At 47.5% G+C, this 16,209-nt stretch overlaps 2 protein-coding genes across 5 annotated transcripts in view; one reads left to right on the top strand and one right to left on the bottom strand.

Annotated features, from left to right (window-relative positions):
* The window catches only part of NRDE2 (NRDE-2, necessary for RNA interference, domain containing), a 53,931-nt gene extending 44,776 nt beyond the window's left edge, over positions 1–9,155 (top strand). For 2 of the 4 annotated variants that reach the window (XR_003422692.2, XR_008299607.1), the window contains 3 exons: positions 54–125; positions 583–1,940; positions 2,978–9,155. Coding sequence is in view for 1 of the 4 variants with exons in the window: in XM_027066404.2 (XP_026922205.2) it covers positions 54–125; positions 583–708 (198 nt within the window). In the remaining 3 variants the exon portion in view is untranslated. Of the gene's footprint in view, positions 1–53; positions 126–582; positions 2,631–2,977 lie in introns of those variants that run through there. The other 2 variants (XM_027066404.2, XR_008299606.1) reach the window with 2 other exon arrangements.
* On the bottom strand, positions 2,357–15,826 carry PSMC1 (proteasome 26S subunit, ATPase 1). Its single transcript, XM_015087856.3, has 11 exons — positions 15,729–15,826; positions 11,923–11,976; positions 10,596–10,692; positions 9,006–9,130; positions 8,571–8,756; positions 8,289–8,417; positions 7,368–7,464; positions 5,013–5,202; positions 4,367–4,518; positions 3,663–3,817; positions 2,357–2,708 (listed from the first exon to the last, which is right to left on the bottom strand). The coding sequence occupies exons 1-11, from the start codon at positions 15,729–15,731 to the stop codon at positions 2,574–2,576; spliced, it is 1,323 nt and encodes a 440-aa protein (XP_014943342.1). The 5' UTR covers positions 15,732–15,826; the 3' UTR covers positions 2,357–2,573.
* Between the last annotated feature and the right edge of the window lie 383 nt (positions 15,827–16,209).

Genomic DNA, 16,209 nt, shown 5'->3' with positions numbered 1-16,209 from the left:
CCCTAGACTCTCTGCTTCAAGTAATCATTTCTGTGATTTGCCCCCCGACTCAGGTTTCCTTAGGAAACAAAGAAAGGAGCAAAGGCATGTTCTACAAAGCACTTCAGAATTGTCCCTGGGCAAAGGTAAGTTCCAGAGCCCCTGAGATCCGCACATTCCCAGGGACCTTCCCGCCAAGCCTCGGTGCCCGCCCCTCTCCCGTGTCCTTGTGGACAGGGCCCATGCCAGACCCTTTCATCGTGCAGCTGTACCCTGTGGAGCCTCAGCGGATGGGCGATTGATTGTTTCCTTTCCTTGCGCATTGCTGTGGGCAAGGGGGGTCCATCATTTGCCCAAAGCTCAGCCCAGATCCTGAAAGCATTGGGGTCTGTGTCCCAAAGCCCGGTCAGGAGGTGTCAAACACGGGGATAGAGATGTCCACCTAGTCCTGACCCCACTTCGGGAAGAGAAGGCTTTGCTGGAGTTCACCCCTTCCACCCCACTTCTGTGAATTGGGCGTCCTGCCCAGTGAGGCCGAAGGGGAGTGCAGGCTGTGGGGGGCGGCGTGGGGGCAGCTGGCTAGCACTGGACCCCTGGCCCTAGGTGCTGTACCTGGACGCCGTGGAGCACTTCCCCGAAGAGATGCAAGAGGTCCTGGACCTGATGACGGAGAAGGAGCTCCGGGTGCGCCTGCCCGTCGAGGAGCTGGCGCTTCTGCTGGAGGACTAGACCAGGAGAGAACGGGCCCTGCCTTCCGGGCCTCTCGCCTACCCCGCCCCCAACCCCCCCACCGGAGCCGGGATGCACAGGACGGGGACACGTGCGTGTGAGCATGTGTCACGAGACCTCCGCTTTTCAAGTTTCTTAATTCTTAGTAATTTGGGTCTGGGTTATCAGTCTTTTACCTCTTGCACATTGTTTGGATGTGTGAAGGACACAAAACCATTGTTTACATATTGTATATGTGAATTTGTGTACGTAGGGAAGAATCCTGCCAAGTGAAAACTAAACCCGTCGTGGCTGGCGTGCGGGAGGTCTGTTCCACTCCTCTGCCCGGCCACGAACGTTCCCCACTGGCACCCTTGGTGGTCCTGCCGTCGTGGTAAGAAAGGTCTGGTTTCTGAGCACTCGGACCTCTCCCCGCAGCTGGTGAGGAGAGCAGCTTTTGCCCTTAAGAGCCGTTTAAAACTTGGTGTTCTGGCCTCGCTCCCGTTTTAAAAGTTTCTCATTATTTGCCAGGCTCTTGATGCCACCTCCCTTCTGTGGACCAGGAGCATCACCTGGGGGCTTGTTAGAGGTGCAGCCTCCAGGGCCCACCTCAGCCCTTCTGAGTCAGGGCCCGCACTTGAACAGGACCCCCTGGGGACTTAGGTGCACCAAGTGTGGGGGGCACTGCCCAAAGGACCCCTGCGGCAGGGGAGTGTGCAGGCGGCCATCTGACAAGTGCAGAGTGGAGCCAGCGCCTTCCCACCAAACCCACCCCTGCCTGGGGGCTGTGACACAGAGGCCCAGACCCAGACCTGCCAGGCCACATTCTTGTTTTGATTTCTGAGGGTATGAATGGAACGAAACGTAAATATCCACATTCAGACCACTTTCTTCTGAAAAGGACACGCCTTGTAGTCATTATTAAGGACACTGAACTGGGAGGAAATTGCTCTACCTTCCCTGAGGTCCTGCTCTAAGAGAAACGCGGACAGCTGCTGACTCTATCCTGATCTCTAGAACGGCTGAAGTTGTATTTCTTTGGCATCTCATCCAGAGAAGCCCGTGTCGTGGAAGAGAATCTTGCCTAGAAACCAGCGGACACTGGTTGGGGAGAAGGGCGGCGGGTCAGGGCACCCGAGGAAGGTGGCTGGCCAGCCAAGTGGACGCTTGCCTCGATCTGCCCCGCTTCCTTCGCGGCTTCAAGACTGAACTGTTCAAGAGAGGGGAGAGGTGCCGGAAATGGATGAAGAAAGGTAAGGGGGAGCTCTAACAGGTTTTGAGAACCCTTGAGGGGGGTTAGCTTTCTGAACCTAAGAACGAGCAGGCAGGGCAGATTCCTGTTGGGAACCTTGCTTAGCAGCGCCAATACCTTCCTGCCCAAAGGATGCTGGAACCCTCATGCTCCACAGACCTTCCAGAAGGGAAAGCTGAGTTTCCTTCTGAAGCCAGAACCACACAGTCGGCCTCTGTTGCTTAAACAGCAGACACCGCTGGCTTTGTGGCTGCTGTTGTCCAGCCCTGCCGCCGGCTCTGGGGAGGAGAGCAGGGCAGGAGGTGTTCAGGTCTACACTCCTGGCCGTCGCCCAGAAGCCTCCCTAACGCCTTGGTCCACCTAATGCTGGACCAGCTGCTGAGCGGCTGGCGTGGAGGCTCCAGAAACGGGACGAACTGAGGAGGCGCTCACTTTATTGGGGGGAGAGCACTGCATGTGGCCAACACATGAAGGCAGCCTGGCGGGCACCCTACACACCACGCTCAAAAAGGGACACGGGAGGTTTTGCTAAGAAAGACCAACGGGAACGCGGGTTCCTCTGGGCGGCTTCCCAGCCTCATCCCTCAGAGGAGTCGGGACACCCCGATCGTTTCCTTGAAGGCAGATGTGGTTGCTACAAGTAGAGCCCTTCAGGGGTGCCTTCTTGTTTTTTATAAAGAACGTTTTCTTTCGATTTTTTGAAGTCTTCATTTGTTACTTTCATTCTGCGTTCTCTCAAGGCCATCAAACCAGCTTCTGTACAGATCGCCTGTGAGAAAGAACAAACAGTATGTTCAGAAAATGAAATACTTTGTGTTCTAATGATTCAGAGAGCTACTTTGAAATAAGGTGTAAGAACGCCCACACGAAAACTGCCTCAACCATTTGGGAAAAGCGGAGATCTTGTGAATGTCTGAAGCCTTCTAATGATTTTCTCAGGGGATCTGAGGTGGCTTTGAGGAGGAGGACTGGCTCGGGGTCTACCTGGCGGAGTGGCTTGGGAGGGAAGGTCTGCCAACGGCCCCACTGTCGTTACAGGGAGCCACGTTCCTGGGCCACAGCTGCCGTTACACTGGGAAACTTCGCGGCAACAGAGCACACGTCCAGTTCATCTACCTACACTGAGGAGAGAGCATGCGTTCTGGCTAAATGGAAATCTCCCCATTTACTGCATTTATTGTCTCGCAACACTTGCCAAAAGTAAAACAACCCACACAACATGATGTGATAAAACCACAATCTCAGCACTAAGTTTCTATCTGGTTATGACCCTCAGGATATTTCAAATGGTTCAGCAAAAAAGAAAGTGAACAAAATGATAAAGTAAAGAGGTAAAACGGTAACACTTGGTGAACTGAGGTGATGGGTATGTGGGCATTTACTATTGTTGCAACTTTTCTGAAGACTTCAAATTTCCCAAAGCTGGTGCAAAATTTAAAAACTCTCTCTAAATTGAAGTTAGCGACAGAGACACTAACCTAGTTCTACAGATGCCAACGATACGCAGTTCAGTGCGGGCACCGGCGTGAAAAGGCCCCACACGCGCCGTCCCTACCTGACCGTGGCACTTAACCCTACCTGACAGAAACCCAGGTCCTCACATACAAAGCAGGCTGGACACACACTCAGTGCTGCCGAGCCTCGCCCTAATTCTGGTCATCTGGGAAGAAACGTCCTCACGCGCACACACAGCTAAGAGGTACAGTCCAGCCCAGGTTCTCACCTTGATGTCGGCCCCAGAGAGGTCATCTTTAGCCATGATCAGGTCGTCCAGGGTCACATCATCGGCCAGCGTCATCCTGCTTGTGTGGATCTGAAAGATGCGCCTCTTGGTCTTTTCATCGGGCAGGGGGAACTCAATTTTCCTGTCAATGCGGCCTGCGGGTATAAAAGGTTTCCAGTCACACCCCTGTGGCTCCCCCCAGGCTCCGCTGTGGCTCGGGAAGCCTGTCTCCTCACACCTGCAGTTTCAGAGGGAAACTTCCCTTGTGGGAAGGGTCCAAATCTTGAAAAGTGAACACTGCTCTCTGTAAATATCCACGTCTGAATTCATCCCGTTTAAAAGAAATCCTCTCTCCTCTGGTACCTTCAGAAACACACAAACTAGCTACTGCTGCTTTTGGTGCTACCCGAATGCGAAATTAACTGGAGCTACCATAGGAGCTATTTCTTCAGAAAAAAGAACATTCGTTACGGGAAAGAGAAACGGTCACAACTTAAGACTGCGATGAAAAGGGCCACGCTACACCTACTGCATCATGCTCTTAGCCACTACCTCAGTGGAACGCAGCTTTTGGGAAGTTATTCTACCCTTCAATAATGTATTTGCCTTGATGTGTATCACTTTTAAATCCCCTGAAAGTGCACTTAAACACGAACACATATAAACACACTCATTCTCCGTGATGGGACAAAAGCAAATCTGACCTGGTCTGATAAGTGCTGGATCCAAAGTTTCTATTCGGTTTGTGGCCATGATAACTTTCACGTCACCCCTTGAATCAAATCCATCCAACTGGTTCAACAGTTCCAACATTGTTCGCTGGATTTCTCTTTCACCACCGGAATTTGAATCGTATCTTTGAAAAAGAAGAGAAGGGTTGAAAACCGAAGTGATCTGCTGAAGGGGAATTATAAAAACACCTCTGATGCCCTCAATTCTAGCAACAAAATCAGCACAGCCTCCCAACCACCACATAATCTTACTTAAACTGTAGATGTTTTGTGCCTGAGATGGCATCAGTAATTCAGATTGCACGTTTGGTATCTGAGCCCCCGACCCAACCATGAGCTCCTGGAAAGCCTTGTGACAATGGCTGTGTCCCCAGAGTGCAGATGATGCCTGGCTCAGAATGGAAACTCAAGGCATGGCTGCACACTAATCTCCAGATGGTCACAACTCCCGGGTGGTTGTCACCTGGCACCCCGGAGCAGAGCCTAAAGCATCCACAGCCGCGTACAGAAGGAGACAAGGCAAACCCATGTGCAGGCCACGCAGGCAGTGCTCCGTGATCATTCCCAGACAAGAGCTACAAGGTCTTTACCTCTAAATGACACAAAGAGAAAAATGTACCTTTTTGTTCCAATGGCATCAATTTCATCAATAAACACGATGGATGGCGCGTGTTCTTCTGCAACTCGAAATAACTCCCGAACGAGTTTGGGCCCATCACCTAGGTACTTCTGAATAAGTTCAGAGCCAACCACTCTTAGGAAAGTGGCTGAGGTTTGGTTTGCTACTGCTTTGGCTAATAAGGTTTTACCTATTTTAGGTTAGAAAAAAAGACAAAGTGAAAAAACCCTCAAGTTCTGTCTTAACTTGAAAACCCTGTCACTACCACCTAAAACGGGCAGATCCCTCCGATGAAAAGGCATGCCGCCATTCCAGTGTCTTGACATTATGTTCTCCAAGGCAGATAAGAGGAAATTCAGAACGTTCTGATTATTTTTAACCATCTTCCTAAAGTCATCATCATAGTGTCAGAAAATACACTTTACTGGGTTATTCGAACTTGCATAGAAGTTGCAAGTTATTAACCCGACGCATGCCACCAGGGTTTGAGATCCAAACTCTACTCTGAAACAATCAGTGATGGAAAAACGGCCTGAGAACCCTAGGTCTGACCTAAGGAAACACTCTTTAGCACCAGGCCTGCAGCCCCCGGGGCCACCCGAGGAGTCGTGGCTGTGCTGGCTGGGCTTCCCCGAGGCTCAGCTGAGACAGGGCCAGCTCCCAGTGAAACCCACAAATGATAGTTCAGACTTTTCTCAGTCTCTGTTGTGTCCTTGTGAGGAACTTCCTCTCACCAATCTCAGGGAAGATCTCAAACATTTCCAGTCCTGCCCCGTTCCTTGAGATTTCTATTTCAGGTCAAAACCAAGAGATCTGGCAGCCATTGTGTGAAGTTTAGGGCTGGAAGACCTTGGCCCCTTTGATGGTGAGTGAGGACAGGGGCACAGGGCCAAGCAGGAGCGTCAGGACATGGTGGCAGCTAGAGCAGGGCTGGTAAAGGACCAACCTTAGGCCCGCGGGGGAAGGGGAGGAGGCTGCCGGGGAGTAACACGGAAGACTTAGTTCAAGTGGGAAGAAGGACGAGGCGCTAAGCTTTACTACAAGATGTGGCCACGACATCCTTGTGGTGAGACAGACAGAGGGCTTAAAGTGCGGAGACTCCCCGAGAGAACCGACTAGGGCTGGTGAACAGAAGACAAAAAGGACCTTTCTAAGTGGGTGGCATCTTTCAGTCCAGAAACGGCCAAGGCCAGCTGCTGTGGCACTGCAGTAGCCAGAGGGCTCACCGAACCGGCTTCTTCCTCCTCCTGTCAGGCCCACCACCCTGTGCTTCACCCCAGCTCCTCAGATCGGTCCCCAGCAGTGCACATGCACCAAAGGAGGCCTCTCTTCCAGCCTCAGCCCTGTTGCCAGCTCACTCCCAGAGCGACCGCGGCCTTGGGCTAGTGGTCACTGGCCTCTCTGATACTTGATTTCCTGGGCTGTAAGAGGACAGGCTGCAGAAGCTCCATGCCTCTGGAGCTCATCTCCACTTGTCTCCCAGTCCCTCCACTGTGGGCGGTCCCCAGTCCTCTCAGGATCCTCCTGGGAACGTGGTTTCCATTCACTCAAATAACTGTGCTTCCTCTGGAATTTACACAGCGATGTACTAAGTCCTGGACTGTACAACTTACTCAGGTCAACTAGTCGCACGGTGAACCAAATATATGTGTGTTTATCTTCATCCACGTATACAGTATTATATTCATTCGGTACCAGTGGACCAGAGAACGAACCTAATCTGAACAGCACAGAATAGGTTTTAAGTCAGCGGTTCCCCACCGTGGTTCTGATGTCTGGCCACACACTCCAGATGCAGATCGGGATTTTCAGGGTGGGACCAAACACTGGTATTTTTTAAAGCTCCAGGGTGATCCTAGTGTACAGCCGAGGTTGAGCATCCTGGTTTATTTCCTGTCTTATAAAGTATATTTAATAGACTCACACTAATCCCGAATCATGAATACTTGAAAGCCTTATGTTTTACAGCATGTAAATGAGGTATACAAGAGGAGTTCTAAGAAACTGTAAATGCATTCACACTGAGCAGGCATTTGGGGTGGGGGCTGCCTACTGGTGTTCGTTTTTTGTTGCAATTCCTACTACTGTTTTTAACACATTAAGTCTGTTAAGTCTACAATTTCAAGTCGGAGACAATTCAGTTTCTAAGCATCTACTATACAGATAAATATACTTTTGTGTAATAGGTATGTTTCCGTATTTATTCCAAAAACGTCCAAAATGCCGCTTAGAGAACTTTGTTTTAAACTAAGGAATTGTGGCATCATTACTCAAGAATTAATTATAACAAGCTAATACTGCAGCTCAGGAGATCAGCTGAGTGCCCAGAGAGTGTCAAACACGGAGCATACGTACCTGTGCCAGGTGGTCCATAGAGAATGACCCCTTTTGGGGGCTTTATACCCATCTCTTCATAATATTCAGGATGAGTGAGAGGAAGCTCCACAGATTCCTACAGAAAACAAACACTGGTAAAAATAAAACGCTTTCCTACTAAAATTACCAGATCCATTAACCGGCGTCAAGAATATAGCTCACTTTCAACAAAAATAAGCTAAAACCTCACTTACTACTGTTAGAGACACTGTGGGTGACTTCCTCTAGCAGCAAGGACACATTGAAGAGGACCTCTGTCCCGCCTGAGCTGCCGCCCCCTGCCTATTGCTCCCAATTTCCCTCTAACTTTCCAGAAGCCAGCCTTGAGCAACATTTAATAAGCTCTTCCTGAGCAAAAGAACTTCAAGTGAAAATACACCCTTTCCATTTAAACTACAGACAGGAGCTGGGATGATTTTCTGATTGCTGTTACACCAACGGACACACTGGCTAGAGATCGAGCTGTCTGAGAGGTGCCGGGTGGAGACCGGGGACAGCTGTGCATGACCTCCCTACAGACAAGACGCCGTGCAGGTGGCTGGCCCACAGCCAACCTGAATGACCACTGCACTTCCCCCGACTCATACTGTCCCCACATCACTGGAGGTTTCCAGATGGCCACAGCTGAAGTTAACACAGATGGAAACATTATATATTCACACACACAATAAACGCTGCATATAAAAAGGATTAAGCTGCAGCTGCTGAAGCAACAATCACCCAATTTATTTCCATTACCTAACTCGGTATTAACAACTACAAAAGAGCACACTGGCAAGCTCTGTTACTGTTTGATCAGTACAGAAAAAACAAAATATGCAAAATAACTCTAAGCACCCTAAATGAGGCAGCAGTAAGAAATCTAAAGTCTAAAAACCCAGAGCCCGTGCCTAGACCTACCTTAATTTCCTGGATTTGGTTGTCCAACCCCCCAATATCAGCATAGGTTTCCTGGGGGGCCTTTTCTACTTTCATCACCGTGACCAAGGGATCCGTGTCATCCATGAGCACCCCTATGACGGCATGTACCTACAGAGAACGTTAAGTTTTACTGCAGGGACGTGAGGTTTACACAATCCATTTACAACAGTGCAATGCCAGTCACCAGAACGGCACGAATAGGCGGATCTGAGAGGAAGGAGAAAGCATCCCTAATTCGGGGCTTCGAGACTGGCAACTTGCCTTGTGGTTGAGCAGGACCGAACAGCCTGGCTCCAGCAGGTCCTTGTCTACAAAGGAGAGAATGCTGACGTAGTGTTCTGAGCCCACAGACGTGGACACGATGGCGTGATTGTCATCAATGATCTCTTCCAATGTTCCTACCGACATCGGGGTCCCCCTCAGATCATCCACCTTTGATCTCTCCTCCTATGTAAGAGTATGCCACGAAGGAAAAGCGGGTTAGACCTAAAAAGTAGACAATGCTGACAGTTTTACTAGAGTTACTAGATTTTACTACGTTTACAAAGCAGGTGGTGCTTTTAAAAGGCAGCTAATTTATGATTCATAAGAGCCTGCACAGGTCAACTGCTTGAATTTCACTTATTCACTGAATTCTATTTAATAACTAAAACCGTCAATTTGTAAAATCAAAGTTACAGTAATTTCTCAGTTTACCTCTTGCTTTTCTTCTAAAGGCTTCATTTGTTCCTGATTTCTAATGAATTCTTCCTCCATGAGAAGATAGTCTTTAATTCTCTCTAACTTCAGTAATTTTAAGCGGCACTGAGTGTGAGGTGTCACTGTAATTGAAAAAGTTTTATTGTATGTGGAGCTTGACATTCGCAATGAATTAAGTCCATTCATAAGAAAAAAAGGTTAAGACTTAAAATAAGCTAATAAGCAGGTGCCTAAATGCAAAGGGAAGAGAGACTTTGGCAGTTCTAAGTAAGCAGGTAAAAACGGGACGAGTTCCATGACCAGACAGCTAATACAAAATGACATACACTAAGTGAACTGTCTTTATATATAAGAAAAAAAGAACTCAAGGACCCAAAAGATAGTTTGCTTTGGTGTTTTATTCCCCATAGGTGCTAATAAGAATAGCTACAAGTGCTGTTCAGTCAGAATACATGCTGCATGCTAGCTAGAACAAAAGCATCCACTTGTAGGAGGACCGTGAGATATCAGTGGTATTAACATAGGTGGCAAACATTTTTTCCACACTCTTCTGCGTTCTTTTGGCTTGAAGTCCCCTGCTGCACAGGAATTTTAGCATATATAGACAAAAATGCCAATCTTTTCTTTTGTGGTTCCTAGGTTTCCTCAAAATGTCTCTCCTTCCCTGAGGTTAAATATATTCCTGAATTTTTGTTCATTTACTTATTTTCACATCTGTACTACATCTGGGATCTAATTTCATTTTCCCTCAACAGCAAATAAAATATGCCAGCCATTTATGTTAAATACTTCATCCTCTTCCCACAGAACTCAGACATCACCTTACCATATAGTAATGACCCATGTAATGTGACTTCCTATGCTCTTCTGGCAATCTGAGGACCTAGTCTTTACCGATACCATATTGACTCATTATTCATTTTTTCAAATTGTCGGATTCCTTTCATTCTTAACCAACCAACATTTAAAAAATCATTTCATCTAAGCAGGAAGAGACTTATTTAGATGGGGATGGGAGGGTTATGTAAGCCGAAGTGATGAGAAAAAGGCAGCCATGGGAAGGAGAGGGGGGGGAAGAATGTTTTTAAGCAAAGGGCAAAAGCCCTAATGTGGATAAGAGTCAAAGAACACAAGGCAGGGCCGTGTGAACGACAGCAAGGGGAGTGACGGGCTGAGGACAGAGGTGGGCTGGGTCAGGTCACCTGATCTGAATCTCAGTCTATGTTCAGTATGAAGCCACTGAAAAAGCTAGTGTTCAGGAATCCCAAGACGGACGTTCCAACACAGTGGCGTTCCATTTCTTCGGGGAATAAGCGTGTTTTCTAAGTTATTGAAGCTCAATCTGACTTTTCTAATCTCAAACTACACTCTTCATACCTCAGAGGAGCTGGCTGTTTAAGCGAGACATGGTTGTATACCGTCTGCACACTGCTAACACCAAAGCACAGCTTTTACCGCAGCCCAGAGGTAGGGCCACACCCGCGAGCAGAGCTGCAGCCACCCCGTTTCCTGACTCCGCATTCCGACCTCTACGCTACACACACAGACGGCTCTCGTGGAACCGACACAGCAGGGAGGAACCATTACCCAGTGGCAGCTTGCTGGCAGCATCCGGTCCCTTTGTTTTCTTCTTCTTTTTCCCCACTCTGGTTGGTACAGGAGGTTCGTACTTCTTTTTCTTGTCCTTGAATTTTTAGAACAGCAGGAAAAAACAAAAACCATACCAATCATATCAAAACACAAACTTCTGTAGGGCCATCATCTATTTCTCGGGGCTGTAATTTTCCTGATCTTTCAGAATGCTATTAAAAACTCCTTTTACAAATAAAGCTAGGTTTACACTTCTGCAATTGGTGAATGTAACTGATCTTTTTATTTTTTTATTTTTAAAAGTTTATTTATTTTGAGGGAGTCCGTATCAGAGGCAGAGAGAGAGAGAGAGAGAGAGAGAGAACCCCAAGCAGGCTCTCTACTGTGAGGGCGGAGCCTGATGTAGGGTTCAATCTCACGGACTGTGAGATCATGACCCGAGCTGAAATCAAGAGTCAGACGCTTAACTGACACCTCTTGATCTTTCTTTTTACAATACACAATGACAGACTATTCAATAAGGACTAGAGGTCAGAATTCAGAATTATATACCAAAAGTTTGAGCTGAAATAATGAGACAATTCTTCTTCACATCTGAGGATATTAAACACTAATTTACTGGCAATTTATTTTAACACTCTGTAGTGTTATTTTACACATTTAAACATCATTAATTCAGGGTGGGGGGCCTGAGTGGTTCAGTTGGTTAAACAAGCATTCGACTCTTGGTTTTGGCTCAGGTCACGATCTCACGGTTTGCGGGTTTGAGGCCTGTGTCACGCTCTATGCTGCTGGTGCGAAGCCTGCCTGGGATTCTATCTCCCTTTGTCTGTGCCTGTCCTACAACCACACTCCCTCTCAAAATAAATTTTAAAAAAAATCATTAGTTCAGGGCACCTAGGTGGCTCAGTCATTTGAGCATCTGACTCTTGATTTCGGCTCAGATCATGATCCCAGTGTCGTGGGATCAAGTCCTGTGTCGGGCTCTGTACTGAGTGTGGAGCCTGCTTAAGATTCTCATTCTCATTCTCTCTCTCTCTCTCTCTCCCCTCACCTCCCCTCTCCTCCCACTCACCCCCTTTCTCTCTCTAAAATGAAACTAAAAATAAAAATCATTAATTTGTAATTACTTACTTGACAGGTCAACAATCTTCTACAACATGAAATGGATACTGTATGTGAGGCCAGGCTGGTTAAAAAACTACAGGATTACTTATTTTGCATTTTGACACTCACGAGTCCCCAAAGAACTTCTCAGCTGAGAGCCAAGATATGTTGCACAAGATATGTTTACTCACATCACAGACGCATCTGGCTTATTTACCTTGTCATCCTTCTTGCCACCTCCAGGGCCATGACCACCACTCTGACTTTGACCCTGAAAAAAGAAATCAGAGGTATAAATTCAGAATGCAATCACTTCAAAAGAACATCCTTATATTCCCATGATTCCATGACACCATTTAACATTTCTGGACTTAAGATGTACCTTGCAGTCAACATGTACATTTAGCATTGTAGAAATTTCTTTTCTTCCTGAAAAGCTGTTAGTGGATCAATGGTGTGCCCTGCAACTGTTTGCATCTTAAATCAAGGACAAGTCTACTAAGAAACTGATGTATCATAATGAGGCTGGGATTCTAAGACCACCCCTTTTTTGAGGGGAAAGTAGAGCTTGACATTCTTTAATATAAATATAAAACTACTTGAGTGAGTATATTTCATGAAATTAGGCCATCAAAGCTAAGTCATTTTACCTATTTAACAATCATTTATCAATCGTTTACTCCTTACTAAGATCACACCAAGACCCAGGAGACTTTCCTTTCAAAAGCAACTTACATACCTCCCATCTCTGAAGCCTGGGGCTCTCAGTCAGGTCTTTCTTCCCAACCTGAAAAGCTAAATCACCTTAAGGTATCAAGAACTCAAGTGTATTAATACACTCGTGGGATTTGGGGATTTTAAAACAGACCCCTCGGCTACAAGGGATGGCTTAATAAAGAACAGTATCTCAAAGCTGGTGGCATTTTAAACAATAGTGAACTTCCTTGAATAGAGGAGCCCTCAGTCCCCTCAAATCACTTCCACGTAAGCACCTCTAAATTAATACACCACCAGTTTAATTATCAAGACAGAACAATGTATCATTGTTACCTAGAAGAGTTAGGGTCAAATATAGTTCCCCACCTGCAGGATTCTTAAAATTCTGTGCTTTATTCTGAAGAAGGTAATTGCAGGCTCTGAAAAACTGTGGTTCCCAGAGTTAGTTATACCGCAGTAGGCTGTCCAAAGTACAGGCCTTTAATACTTCCACCTCCTAAAGAAATGTGCTGTTGGCTGGGGCAGCTAATGTTTGTGGGGTGCTTACTATGTGCCCAAGTCTGTACCAGACATTTTCCTTTACTACTTCATTAATTCCACACCACCCTTCAAGGTAGGGTTTATCATTCCCAGTTTTTAGACGAGGAACTGCGATGAGCCTAAGAACATGGGCTATGGAATCAGATGCATCTAGCTTTAAACTCCATCACACAGGTCACCTCCCTGAGCCTCAGCATTCTTAACCAGAAAGTGGGGATGATTCTAGCTCCCCTTACTGAAGATGAGGTAAGGCACATAAACCACTCAGCATGTGCATGACTCACAGTAACTCCTCAGCAATACAGTATCACCAGTGAACAAGAAAACATTAGGGTCAGGATTTTAATTACCAGCCTGGTTACAAAATCTGGGCTCTGAAGTAAATCTGTCTGGTTCAGTTCTTCACTCTCATTTAACCCATCTCTGTTTTTATCCACAACTCTGACCTCCCACTCACTTTCCCACAGCATTTTCTCCCCTCACCAATCCAGCTATTCCTTTGTAAAACAAGGAGCTGATCCTTTAATTTTCCTCAAAAACCTTCAGCTGCTCCCCAGCATTTATGGTGTAATGTCCAAACTCTAGAGTGGCAGACGTGGCCCCTGCCACACTGGCTGCAGCTAACCTTTCCCAGGTTCATCTACCACTCGTGATCCCGCAAGTCTGGCCCCACAGGAGGGCATCTTCCTGTACAGGTCATAAACCTCTTCATTTCTGGGGCATTTTACAAGATGTTTCTCAGTCTCAAATAACAATAACAAATATACCCATTTCAAGCCCTTACTCTATGCCAAACAGTGTGCATTCTCAGGGTATCATCTAGTTTACTTCTTACAGACTCTATGAAATTGGCACAATCATAACCCCTGGTTTACAGATACGGAAACCAAGGCCCAGAGATGTTAAGTGACTTGCCTATTCTCACAAAGCTTGTCAGCGATGTAGCCAGGAATCACGAAGGTCTATTGGACACCAATATCTTCCTGCATGGCCTCTAGCAAAGACTGGCAGGGTTTGTGTAATAGCACAGCCACTTAATGTGTCTCTGTTTCCTCCTTGGTAAAGTGAGGATGATAATAATTACTGTAAGGATAAGAAGAAAATGCTGGAATATAACCCTATGTCTATTGCAGCATTATTTACAGTAGCCAAGATATGGAAGCAACCTAAGGGTCCATCAATAAATGAATGGATAAAGATGGTGAGGCGTGTAAATGCACACAAACACAATGGACATTACTCAGCCATTAAAAAAAAAAAAAGATCTTTCCATCTGTGACATTAACGGACCCAGAGGATATTAAGTTAAATGAAGTCAGACAGAGAAAGACAAATACAACGCGATTTCACTTGTATGTGGCATCAAAAAACAAAGCAGAAACAGATCCATAAACAGAGAACTGGTGGCTGCCAGAGGAAAGGGACAGTGGGTGATGGGGAATGGAAGGCACAGGCTTCCAGTTATAAAAGGTATAAATCCCGGGGATAAAAGGTAAAAGGTACGGCACATAAAGCACATAAATATACAGACAGTGGCACTGGGATAGCACTGCACTGTAAAGGGACAGATGGCAGCTACAGTGAGAGCACAGCAGAGAACAGACTCGTCCAATCACTGGGTTGTCCACCTGAAACTAATTTAACACTGTGCCAGCTCTACTTCAATAACAATAACAGTGACAAGGAGAATAATGCTGGAAAAGTACCTAGCACATGCTTAGAACATTACCCCCGAAGTCCTTACAAGACCTAGAAGACTATGTGGTCGGCGTTCTTGATGTTCAGGATACAGGCTGAACACACTGCCATCTCAGGCCCTTTGCGCTTAACTATTCCTTCTGCCTGGAGCCCCTTCCCCTCAGATGTCTGCATAGGCTACTCTCATTTTGTTTAGACCCCTGCTCAAATCTCACCTCCTCAGAGGGGCCTTTGCTAACACCTTATGTAAAATAGCCATCCCATCCCTTTCTATAAACAGCCATATAGCACTGGCCACCCACCCATCTCTCTCCCGTTCCCTGCCATCATATTGCAAGTCTGCTTTTTGGTGTGGGTGGGTGGGTGGGTGGGTGGGTGTGTGTTCGCCTTGTCTAGAATGTAAGCTCCATGAAGGCAGAGACTTCGCCAATCACTCTCACCTCTTGCGCCCTCACCGCTTAGAGCAGAACTTGGCCAAAAAAAAAAAAAAAAAAGTTGCAGGTGCTCAATAAACACCTGCCTACTGAATGAACTAACGAACAACTGCTAGCGGGAGATTCCCCTCCGAGGTGCACCAGTCACAAAGACGTCAGTCTTGAATGCCTTCCCCAAGTGCCCCCACTCCCCGCGGTCGTCCACCGCCGCGCTCTCCCCTCCTCGGCCGGAACGAATCCCTCCCTCTTCTGCGGTCGCGCAGCCCTTCACCTGAGCGGCTCAGAAAGCACGGGTCCCAGGTGCTCAGGGAGGCTCCCGCCGGAACTCCCCGCGCCGGTCAGCGGGGCCCCGGGCGACGGAGGAGCAAAGCGGGGCGCCCTGACCCGCTCCGCCGCCCCACTAGCAGCCCTCCCGGGGGACCCTGCGCGCCAGGGGCCCCAGGAACCCCGGTCCGGGCCCGCTGGTCGGCCCCGGCGGACCTCAGCACTGTCTCCGGGAGCCCCCGAGGAGAGCGGGCCGGCGGGCAGGAAGGCGGGCGGGTCGAGTGCCTCGGGGAGCCACCTCGCCCTCTCGTCTCGGGTCGCTTCGACCCCGTCGCACCGCCACCACCCGCCGAAACCCTTAGTCACTCACCATCTTGCTCCGGCCGCTTGAACCACCGCTACCGGATATGCATCTGCCAAGGCGGCCGACAGAAGCGGAAGTTGCCTAGTGACGCTACGGAAGCCGAGAGGAGCCAAATCCCTCCCTGACGGAGTCGCTCTCCAAGGGCTTGGTGGGGCAACGAAATATCTTAGAAGCAAAACGTGAATCTTGTAAAATATTTTACTTGAAAAAAAATTTTAAATCGAAGTTGTTAGGCTGTTGTCAACAGTTTAAGACGACGACGTAGACATTGAAAGAAGTAAGACAGTTGTGAAAATATAAAATATTTAAAATCTGCAAAAATCTTAACTGAGAAGAATTTCACGTGTTGCTCCAAGAACTGGAATGGAATTATAACGGCGAAGGTGACATAAACTTTCGGATCAACATTTAAGCTATTATTTGGGCTCTGGAATAGACGTGATCATCTGAGAGTATTTCCTTGTCTAATGAGTTACCTGGATGCGTT

The sequence above is a fragment of the Acinonyx jubatus genome, chromosome B3 (genome assembly GCF_027475565.1).
Source record: "Acinonyx jubatus isolate Ajub_Pintada_27869175 chromosome B3, VMU_Ajub_asm_v1.0, whole genome shotgun sequence".
Taxonomy (NCBI): Eukaryota; Metazoa; Chordata; class Mammalia; order Carnivora; family Felidae; genus Acinonyx; species Acinonyx jubatus.
This window is presented reverse-complemented; position numbering and strand designations above follow the sequence as displayed.